We start from the raw sequence: 11,200 nt of genomic DNA, 5'->3' as shown, positions 1-11,200 counted from the left end.
TGAAATGGTTTTGTGGTGAGACCATCTAAATTTGATTAATCCACTTAAATTTAGCGTCTTAAATTGATCACTCACAATTTTAAAGTGATCGATTATATGAGTCCCTTTTATAGTGAAAAAATGTCATAAATAAGTTGATATAATTTTATCATATGCCGAATTCTTATGATTTATTTGTAATTTATTGAGAAATTAATATGTTCCTCTATATGTGATAAAATTTAAAGCCAAATATGGCCTCCTATATTATTGTTACATAACTCTTTCTAGAATAATCTAATAAATTTACATGTGCAATATAATTGCTTAGGCTCCAATCTCCATAGAAGTACTTATTGTCAATTGACGACATTTGGGTTGCAATTCCAACCACTACTTGCCTTGTTATCGTTCTCACAGGTCACTATTTTCTTCAAAGGTCATTATCTAAATTCAATAATAATGATATTTGTAAAACAAATTAAAGAAAGAAAACTAGATTAAGGAATTGATGATATTAGAAATTAGAAATTAGAAATTAGAAATTAGAATTCAATATAAGGATTCTAAACTATTTTGTTTAACAATAACAAGTTATAGATAATGAAAAAATTATGGAAATCTGGTGGTCTCGAATTTTCTTTTTCTCATTGTGATAGTGATTTGATTTTCATTCCTTCGCATGTAGATATTATCTAACCTATTCTCAAATAAAAAAGCTAGAGGTGATGGGAAAATTTTATTGTACTATAAATTCATTATTATGAAACTAACATTTTTTTTTATGAAAATGGAGGTTATTTGATAAAATTTATTTGCTCATTATTTATTGTTTATAATTTGAGATAAAGTAGGACAAAAGCCAATTAAAATTTTTGACATTTAATTGATGTTGGGTGTAAATAATATGAATGTGTTATAAAGTAAATGAGTTTATAATTGATATTAAGAGATAAAAGTGGTTAGTGAACCTTTAAGTCGGCTAATCAGGCTTATTTCCCTAAAAAATTGTCTTTGATTTAGGCTGAAAAAAGGGAGGAAAGATAGTGATTATTGGACTTAGGACCTTACATGACAAAGTGGCGGGTTGGCTTTTGAGGAGTACACCCAATAGACTTGCACATGGCCTTCGAAAGCAAGAGGCTTTATATTATATATTAAACGGTGAAGAGAGTATGAGCACTATAAGGTAGCACAATTGGTTTAAGTTTTGTATAATAACTATACTACTTTGGAATTCAAAATACATAAGAATATCATTCAAAAATCGAGTATGTCTGTTCAAATTTCTAATTAAATGCACTAATTCTCTAACATGTAAATGCACTAATTCTTCGGTATTCCAAGTCCCAAAGCATTGAGCCACCCCTCCTTCATCTTGGCCGACTTCATCTCCTACTTACGGAAAACATTAAAATTCACGAACCAGCTCCTTCAAGTTCACTATATGTCCCAAGTCTCAAAGCCTTGAGGTATTCCTTTTACTTTGTTCTGTTCAACAATTTGATAGACACTTTCTAAGTTTGTTATTATTTCTACTCACCTTGCCACTTACACGTGGCTAATATGTTTTTACCAAAGTTTACATTAACATAATCATTTATCACTCAGTTTTATTCGTTGTAGGAACTTCACTTGATTTCGCTCGAGTTGAGAAATTCTTTGGTCGCGCTCTCCTTTATGGGTATGAGTTGTCGCTGTCCTTCTCTTTCCAGACTCTACTCATGATTTTTCTATGGGCGAGATACACTGGGTACAATGATGATAATATCAAATATATAAGAATAACAAAAAGTAGGCGATGATCCTTAAAGCGCACCAAATTGACATACTTTCTTCGTTTTGATGTATTTGTTACATTCTGGTTATTGGTATTATTCATCGTTCAAGCTTATTTTATATATTACGGCTAATGTGTGAGAAAAAATATCATCAAGTGAGATCTTGTTTGAATCGTCTAATCGCATACTTTTATAACATTTACTCCGTTTGTTTTTATTTGTTCTTTCCAGTCATCTTTTGCACGGATCCCAAGGCAAACTAAAAAGCCAAATGATTTTAAATTGCGAGTTCTTAAAAATTCTAAATAATTGATATTCAAAAAATAAATATTGAGACGAATCTATTAAGATCTCACATGAATATTTTTTCATATAGATCGATGAGAAATCATAGTTAAAGTTTGACATTAAAATTCGTAAATTCTATTTGAGAAAAACATATGAAAATGAAGGGAATAATTTTTTATAATTTTATACGTACATAATTTAATATAAATGATCAATATAACATAATGAATTGCATAAAAGTCAAATATAACAAGTATAATAAAATGGAGGAAGTATGAAGAAGTTGTTTTGTGATTTATCACCCAAATAAATTTTTTTATAGAAAATTTCCAAAATACACTCTCCTTGTGTCTAAATCAATTTGCTAGATTTTGTGTTTTTCTTGTTTAACTAATTTATTTTATTTTCATATTCGAAATTAATCTCCACCCCTTTTTTTTAATTCTCATTAAATATTTATATGCAGTATTTAAATCATTCATATGGAGTTTTTTTTTGTCTTATTTTTCACTAAATGTACAACTATATTTAAAATATTATTTAGTATTCAAAAGTCAAAAATATGAAAATAAATCTTTATTTCATTTAAAGTTATTAAACATAGTGAATTTACAAATTTGGGCCTCCAAAGTTGGTAGCAAAATTCATTGAAGGAAAAAGAAAGGAAGTAAAAGAATAAAATGTCTAGCACGTTGCAATTTTCTTTCTATTAAAAACATAAGAAAGTAGTACTCTTTCCTTACCACTTCCCCAACTCCAACCCAACAAAATTCATTCATTCATTCCATTTTCCCATAACCAAATCAATTTCTCTACCCACCTAATTATACAATTTTCCTTCTCGCTCAATTCTCGATTTCTCCGTCGATTTTGCCTCAAATTCATCTACGAAATCCGTCGGATCTTGCCTTTGTTCCAATTCGAGATGAGCACGGGCGAGCTTCTCAACATCGAACCTTTAGAGCTCAAATTTCCATGTAATATTTGAGATCTACTGTTTTTCTAATCTTTTTCGATGCTAGGTTTTCTTGTTTTCTGATTATTTCCTGTTTTGATTGATTATTAGTTGAGCTTAAGAAGCAGATCTCGTGTTCTCTTCAATTGTCTAACAAAACCGATAACTATGTCGCTTTCAAGGTATTTTTGATTCCGTTATTTTAATTATTTTTTGAATCTTGCATTTGATTTGTTTTTAATTTTGTTTTTTTATATATTAGGTCAAAACTACGAATCCGAAAAAGTATTGCGTTCGTCCTAATACTGGCGTAGTATCTCCTCGATCAACGTGTGATGTTATTGGTAATTATATAACTTTGATGATAATTTAGTTAGTAATTTAATTGTATGATTAGCTTGTTTTTGTTGTATTGTTGTTTTCTTGTTTTGTTGATAGGCAATTTATTGAATTTTTTTTGATGTAGTTACTATGCAAGCACAAAAGGAGGCACCTCCTGATATGCAATGCAAGGATAAATTTCTTCTTCAGAGTGTAATTGCTAATGATGGAGCAACTGTTAAAGATATCACTCCCGAAATGGTAATCAATCATCATTGTATCATTTTATTACCCCAACACTCCTATACAGGGTTTTGGGAGATTTGATGTATGGCCCTTGTTGATTGTAGCAATTAGCAAAAAGTTGTTTCCCATTGACCGTTACAAACATCATTTGCAACTTTGCATAAATAGTTAAAAATGCACATAGTTTATTGAGCCATTATAATCTGAAACCAAATCATTTTTGCTCCATCAAGAATACGGCCAGCAAATGTAATCAATATGGATTAGTAATTAGTTCCTAGCTATTTTACTGAATTCTTATTTTTACCTACTTGTGTTTCTTATTTTACTCTCAAAACTTCCATATAATAAGGACAATAAAAAATTTTATTTTTGGGCCTACATTGGAATTTCTTGTTCGAGTAACATATATTGTTACTGTAAAAAAATTTATTATAATATCATAGTTGATTAATGATTTTAGATGCTGATGCGGTGTGTTAAAAGGTGATTGACTTTTGTGGGTTGGCTTGGTTGTTTCAGTTTAGCAAGGAGGCTGGACATGTAGTTGAGGAGTGTAGATTGAGAGTGGTTTATGCTTCCCCTCCTCAGCCACCCTCACCTGTTCCAGAAGGCTCTGAAGAAGGTAATTCGCCTAGGGGTTCTATTTCAGACAATGGTCATTTCAGCACTATGGAGTCTGCTGCTGTAAGTTCTGCCACGTTTTTTTCTCTCACTGGTTCGGCTATTTCTGCAGTAAATTGAACTGATATTTGTCTTTTACTTCAAATTATAGGCGTCACGAGCATTTGGTGAATCCCAAGAGAAACCTACAGAGGTGACATTATTTGTTTGGTTTACCCACGCTTTGCTGACTGTTTCAGTTTAACCAATTTCCTTTTGACTTGTCATTTTTCTTCCATTAAAATTATAGTACGTTACATAAGACATAATTTTTCTGGAAGTGCTACATATAGTCTTGCAGAATTTCAATTGGTTTCGAAAGTAAGCAACAAATCAAAATATACAAGTTTTATTGTCTTGGCTTCATTGTTGTAGTCTTGTAGAAGTATCTGAGTCTGGAGAATTGTCAACTCATTCATTAACTTTTGACAGAGACCAAGATGTGGGCTTTGATAATTATATGAGGTGAAATAGTCAAAGTCCAAATGTTAATCGTTGCTCTGAAAGAATGAGGGGTCTGTATCAAAGTATGCTTTTACTTGGGAAGTTTGGGATAGGTTTTTTAGGGTGCTTGTTTGAGTACTTTTATTTCCTTTTCCCATGCACATTTGTGTTTGGTGAACAAAAGTTAGAAGATACCGTGTGTGTGTGTGTGTGGATTGGGATGGGCTAGGGATGAGGCCGTTCTAGATTGCTTTGATGTTGCATGACACTTGGATTAAATAGGAGCATGCACTCAAACAGCATGCTTGCAGATCGCCCTTGATATTGAACCGCTAAGACTTTACCTCAAAAAATAATGGACAGTATTGTGAAACGACTTTTTCCAACTCGTCCTTTCATTAGCGATGGTTTAGACTGTTATGTGTGTGCGACTGTGTACCATGAATTTCAAATTACAGCTCCCAATTTGTTATCAAGATTTGAGTTTGATACAGTCTAAAAGCAACATATTAACTTTTATTAGCAATGGTGTATGCATTATGTTTGTTCCCTAATGCTTTGCATTAGATTTGGATAGGTAGAAAAAGCTTGTGAAGTAGAGTTTTGTTCCCTCTATTTGATATAGTGTTTTGTGGAAAATAATTTGGCCTGCTGCTCAATCTTTGGCCTCTCAGTTCTATGAGAAAGGTTTGAGGACAGTTAATTTGGCTATGGTTTGAGTATCTTTTGTGGATTTGTTGACTCTTTGACTTGGAATGCAACTGTCAACGCATTGCAACATCGTTGATATTATAGAGGATATCATCATTTCATTTAGTAGTCATTGGACACATCCAATAATAGTTGTGTCCTCACTCATAAATTTTCATGCCATGTTACAACTGTGACTTTGCCTTGACCCCTTGAATGCCACAACTTTGGGAAACCTGTTCTGTTTTGGACTTTGAGGAGCTTAAAAGACTCAAAATGTAGGTTGAAGGTAACCTAAGAGTGTAGAATGGTATGAAGAATTTGGATTTGCTAGAGCGTATAACAATAGATGGGATGAATGAAGGAGGAGAATATATTGATAATAAGCTTTCTTTTAAAAACACGAGGCACATTCGAGGCGAAAGAAGTCCTTAGACCCTAGGCCTTAACTGCAGGGCGAAGGTGGGAGCTTTTTGTATGTGAGGCACACTTTTTCTCTAAATCGCTTAATCATTAATTTTAAAACATATATAATACTTTAACAACATGACATTCATATTACAATAATAACAAGCTTCAAAACGTGCACTATTATTGCAAAGTTGCAATAAAGACTAGCACATAACTATTATAAGGAGAATATGAAGTATACCCAAAGTTATATTCTCTTCCTAACTGCTATTCTACTCTTTATTTATGGAAGCCAAGGTTTCTCAAACTTCATATTCAAGTGATTTTCATAGTTGTTAAGAATTGAGATTTACTCTAATATATAATAATAGATACGAATGAAGAGAGAAGAATATATGTAGTGATAATTGAAATTGGGGTTTGCTTTAGACGACCTTGTAAGATTCTGGAATGAGGTAAAAGAATCAGCTAAGGCAGTGAGCTTAAGAGGCTATTCTGCTCGAACAAGCAAAAAGTTGCGTGAATAGTGCTCGTTGAGCACTTCTGGTGCTACGAGTCTGGGAGCTTCTGGGAATATTTTAGATCTGTGGTCGAACAAGGATGTGGGTTGCTCGAACGAGCATTTGTTTTAAGCATAGTTGCTCAGTTTTTTTGCATGTTTGTGGGGTTAATTGCTATAAATAAATTCTAAATATCCCAAATCATAGAAATCTTCATTAGTTCATCATTAATACAGAAATACCTTCTAGCTTAAATACAAAATCATTAGAGAGACCTCCTACCATATTATAATTCTCCATTTTATTTCTCATATTGAATACTTGACCTTCATTGTTGTTTCATCACAATTGAGGAACTTGGGGGATATAGCTCAAAATTGGTGAACCTCCGTTGTGATTGATTTATGCTTTGAGTTCATCTTTCTTGCACCAATTTTCTCAATTTTAATTTCTATTTCAATTCTCAAGATATACGCTCAGCCATTGTTCTTGGATGTCAAGAACTTTTCCGCAACATCATTACCATGCTATTCATAACATAGTAAATATGGCCGAATAAGGTATTGTTTTTGTTAACGCTGATTCCGCATGTTAATTTGAGTTGGTTCATATAGCCAACTTGTTGGCATTAAGACTTTGGCATTATTGTTGTGCATCTTTCCTCACCTTGAATTGTTTTTTGATTTATTTTAGTTTTATTTGCTGTATGTATTCTAAGTTTTTGTAATTTGCGCATTTCTCAGGCAAAATCTCTGATTGCTAAGCTGACTGAGGAGAAAAATGCTGCGATCCATCAAAATAACAAACTTCGACAAGAATTGGTGAGAGCTTTATTGTTTGCCTTCTTGCTGAATTTTTCTGTTGATCAAACAAATTTTGGCACTTGAGTATATGTACAGTACATCCTTTAGAAACACTTCCCATGAGATTTAGATGTGAATTCCAGGACAGAATTTGTGGTTCGTACTATGGAACTTTATGCAAGTCACCTAGTTAAAATTGAAGTTTAAGAGGTGGTCATTGTGACATTCCATAATTTGGTTTTTTATGTTTGCATTAACTGGATGATCGGTGGGCTTAGGTTCTTCACATATTGATAGAAGGGTACCTTATGGCCACATAACTTGGGCAAGGATGCCAATGAGTGGATGATTGTTATGAATGTTCTCTCCTTGGTATTTAAGGGTTACAATATTCATGGAAAAACAGCCAGCAATTGAAGCTTAGGTGAGGATGGTAGTGAGCGGATGATATGTATGAAGAATGAAGATCAGCCTCTCAAATGAATTGACTACACTGGCTTAATGAGTACTCCCTTTCTTGAGACTCCAACCACTAGACTTTTTTAATCCTTCAAAATTATAACAAGCTGATTTTAATTGAAATTCTCTTGCTTGGTTTTAGATTCACATCAGGATTCAGGAATTCCGAATACCCTACCTTCCTATTTTATTATTGTTTATTAATTGTGGTAAGGCTAGAGAATTTGTACAGGCAAGAGGAAGGGGGAATAAGTCTTACCTGTATAAAGTGTGAATCGAACCCCTCTCAGAAGGGTGGTAAAAGAGAAAGCACTCAACTACTAGGCCAACCCATAATTCTCACTTTATTAGCTGGTATACACTGAACACAGTACTTTGAAACATGTTTTTCACTGCTTATACGAATTTCAATGTCATGACTCCACGCAGGAACTTTTAAGGCGAGAAGCTAACAAAAGCCAAGGCGGTGTTTCGTTCATGCTTGTCATATTAGTTGGCTTGATTGGAGTAATATTGGGCTATCTAATGAAGAATGCTTGAGGATGAGGAAGCCAGAAGAAAGGCAGACATAAATTTTCCTGTTAATTTTCTTGTATTATTTACATGGGTAATTAGAGAAAGAAAGGATAAGTGATGGTGCTGGCTGTTGTTTATGTTGAGGAAAGTGGGAAAGAATTTTTTAGGTAATGTTCATGTGTTTGTAGTTATCTGATTGACTAGCATTTATGAACTTGTTGAGATTTTAGTTTATTTTATATTTTTGGGTGTAGACAATTGATGTGTCTGAAGCAACGTCATCCTTCGCTAATTTAACAAACTTTGTATTTCCATTTGTACTCTATTACTCTCTGTTTTACTCTACAGTAATCCCTCGTGATTTTTCCAATTATTAGTCCTCTTATTTAACAATTTCTCTCTTCCTTTTACTATGATATCTTTTGTCATACTCTTGTTAAAAGGACGAAGATCAACCCTATGAATGTACTTGCTCCGTGCTACAATTTTTTAGCACGCAATTTTATGTATATTTTAATATTAAATATTTTTATTTTTAATAAATGAAAATATGAAAATTATATATTAAAAAATTAGGTTTTAAAAAAATAAATTAAGATCTCATATGACTAATATTATTTCTTATGCATGAATCGGAATTACCGAAATAAAATTGGAGATAATATAACGAGTATTATAAAATGGTGGAAGTATATTCATTTTGGAGTATATTCATTTTGGTCCAAAAAAGGACTAAGGTTTTAAGTTACGTTTCTTTATTAGATAAAAAAGGAAAATTTTAAAGTAAAAAAGTCTAGGTTACCTATTGGTAAATAATTGGTAAAATCTTTAAAAGTTAATTCATGAAATGATAATATTAGAGTTTCCAACAAAATATAGCATTTGATTATGTGAGCAATAAATGCCGGATCCGAGTTAATTTTTATTAAAAATTATTGTGTGTATTATATAGGTACTAACCTTGGACCTCTTTAAAATTAGAAAAAAAATACTTGATGCTTTTCTATATGTACAATATTATTCAAGAAAAATTTATACGCCGAACATTGGCGAAAAATAAATAATAAGGTCGTTCTTCAAGTATGTTGAGACGAACTTTAAACTTAGTTTTCATCCACCAGACTTTTAACAGTTGGTGACCTGAACATCTTATCAATATAATAGGCCGAACATTGACGAAAAATAAATTATTAGGTCGCTTTCAAGTATTGTGTTAGTTAAGATAAATTTTGAATTTAGTTTTTATCTAATAGGCCTGAATATCATGTCACTTGTTGATGTGATCGTCACATGTCAGTTTCTTTAACTTAGCAACATTGTTTCTAAAAAAAATTTGTCATCCATTTTATTAATTTTCATCCATGTACTTTTTTCTCTAATATCCTTTATCCAATCTAAATAAATAACACTATCTTTTTTTGATTAATAAATAAATAACCCTATTGTTTCTTATAATCCTTATGCTTTTCTTTATAGAAAACGTATAATGAGAATATTCCTAGTGCACACTACTTATATGGTAACCTCTAGACGGCTCTAGTCTAACATTAATTCACGCTCCTTATCCTCTTCACTAATCTATTCAATATCTTATTCCCACCCCTCTAGTCTACCACCATATGTTTGGAGCACATAATTTGCAAGAATTTCTCTTTAATATTTTGATCTTAAAAGGTTGGTAAATAACTTTTAGACCGATTTTTTTTTGTTGTTTATTCGATTTTTAGTTTGTTAGTTAGTCAATAAATCAAGACAATATTTAATAAATAATTTTAAGTCAAAATAAAAAAACTCATTAGCTTATTTAATGGCCTTAGAATTATTGGCCTATTTTTCCTCAAATAAACAACTAACAATCAATACTTAATTTTATCAAATACCTTTTAAATAAATAGCTAATCAAACATTCAAAATAAATTAAAAACCAATAAAAATAGTCAACCCATAAACCAACCCCAAAGCATTGTGCATCTGCCTTGGAGAGAAAGAAAGATATTAGTGTGTAGAAGCTTCTTTCGCAAAAAAAAAATCCCAAGAACTTCAGAACATTCGTGACACTTCTTATTTTATCTCCTCCACGTTCTAGACTAATTGTCACCGCTTTATCTCACTTATAAATTATGAAAGTTTCTGCATTTCTCGCACTCAAATCACAAATCAGAAATCACTGCACCTAATTAATCAAATTCTCTGATCGTTACTCCTTTCTCTATTTCTCTAGTTTTCGAAGAAAAACAATGGCTTCTTCAGTAGCTCTCCGACGTCTTGCCGGAAAAGATTTACTTTCCGGCAACATTTTCCGACCATTTCGATCTCTTTCATCTACTCGGGCCTTCAATACAAACACTCAGATGACTAGAGTTGATGACGATGATGTTGATGATCGTTCTTCCATCTCCCGCCGCCGTGACTTTCCAACTGGAATCCTTCCAGGTAATTATCCCTATCAACTATTAATCAAATAATTGTGCTATGCCCTAGAATTTTCTTTCAATTTCAAATACTTAACAATACATATTCTTGACAGATGTGTTTGATCCATTTGCACCAACAAGGAGTGTAAGCCAGTTAATGAACTTCATGGATCAATTAATGGAGAATTCAGCATCCCGAATGGGAATGGGCGGAGGAGGAGCAATGAAGAGAGGATGGGATGTTAAAGAAGATAAAGAGGCTTTAAGATTGAAGGTAGACATGCCAGGATTGGGGAAGGAAGATGTAAAAGTATCAGTAGAAGAAAATACTCTGATCATAAAAGGTGAAGCAGAGAAAGAAACAGAGGAAATGGAAGATCGTAGAAGGTACTCAACAAGGATTGATTTGAGTCCAAATATGTATAAAATTGATGGGATTAAAGCTGAGATGAATAATGGTGTGCTCAAGATTGTTCTTCCTAAACTTAAACCTGAGGAAAGGAAAGATGTTTTTCAAGTTCAGATTGAATAAGCTTTGAATAGTGCTTATTTTAATTACTAGTATCATAAACCAAAAATCAATCATCATGTATTAGTTGTTTAATTGGTGTTCTACGTTCATGTATTAGTTTTAATAGTAATAAAATAGTGTTTTGTTTTTTGGTTTTGTAATTAACTGCTGCTTTCTTTCTTGTTGCCAGAATAAGAAAATAATTTTTTTATTTTTAAT

The 11,200-nt window shown here is 32.2% G+C and overlaps 2 protein-coding genes across 2 annotated transcripts; both read left to right on the top strand.

Moving 5' to 3' along the window:
• The first annotated feature begins 2,717 nt into the window (after nucleotides 1–2,717).
• Nucleotides 2,718–8,527, top strand: LOC130804170 (vesicle-associated protein 1-1-like). The gene is made up of 8 exons (XM_057668521.1): nucleotides 2,718–3,025; nucleotides 3,115–3,185; nucleotides 3,266–3,347; nucleotides 3,470–3,585; nucleotides 4,093–4,257; nucleotides 4,346–4,387; nucleotides 7,022–7,099; nucleotides 7,970–8,527. The coding sequence occupies exons 1-8, from the start codon at nucleotides 2,974–2,976 to the stop codon at nucleotides 8,078–8,080; spliced, it is 717 nt and encodes a 238-aa protein (XP_057524504.1). The 5' UTR covers nucleotides 2,718–2,973; the 3' UTR covers nucleotides 8,081–8,527.
• Nucleotides 8,528–9,999: 1,472 nt separating this feature from the next.
• LOC130804311 (small heat shock protein, chloroplastic) lies at nucleotides 10,000–11,142 on the top strand. Its single transcript, XM_057668703.1, has 2 exons — nucleotides 10,000–10,489; nucleotides 10,584–11,142. The coding sequence occupies exons 1-2, from the start codon at nucleotides 10,294–10,296 to the stop codon at nucleotides 11,000–11,002; spliced, it is 615 nt and encodes a 204-aa protein (XP_057524686.1). The 5' UTR covers nucleotides 10,000–10,293; the 3' UTR covers nucleotides 11,003–11,142.
• The last annotated feature ends 58 nt before the right edge of the window (nucleotides 11,143–11,200 follow it).

This window comes from Amaranthus tricolor, chromosome 17, assembly GCF_026212465.1.
Source record: "Amaranthus tricolor cultivar Red isolate AtriRed21 chromosome 17, ASM2621246v1, whole genome shotgun sequence".
In the NCBI taxonomy this organism is placed as follows: domain Eukaryota; kingdom Viridiplantae; phylum Streptophyta; class Magnoliopsida; order Caryophyllales; family Amaranthaceae; genus Amaranthus; species Amaranthus tricolor.
Note: the sequence above shows the minus strand (reverse complement) of the source record. Positions and strands in the feature narration are given on the sequence as shown.

What these genes read in the sequence shown, in the direction of transcription:
- LOC130804170 (XM_057668521.1), top strand. Translation starts at nt 2,974, where the DNA reads ATGAGCACGGGCGAGCTTCTCAACATCGAACCTTTAGAGCTCAAATTT. An exon ending in TTTAGAGCTCAAATTTCCAT is followed by an intron (nt 3,026 to 3,114) that starts GTAATATTTGAG and finishes ATTGATTATTAG; the next exon opens with TTGAGCTTAAGAAGCAGATC. An exon ending in AAGATATCACTCCCGAAATG is followed by an intron (nt 3,586 to 4,092) that starts GTAATCAATCAT and finishes TGGTTGTTTCAG; the next exon opens with TTTAGCAAGGAGGCTGGACA.
- LOC130804311 (XM_057668703.1), top strand. Translation starts at nt 10,294, where the DNA reads ATGGCTTCTTCAGTAGCTCTCCGACGTCTTGCCGGAAAAGATTTACTT. An exon ending in TCCAACTGGAATCCTTCCAG is followed by an intron (nt 10,490 to 10,583) that starts GTAATTATCCCT and finishes TATTCTTGACAG; the next exon opens with ATGTGTTTGATCCATTTGCA.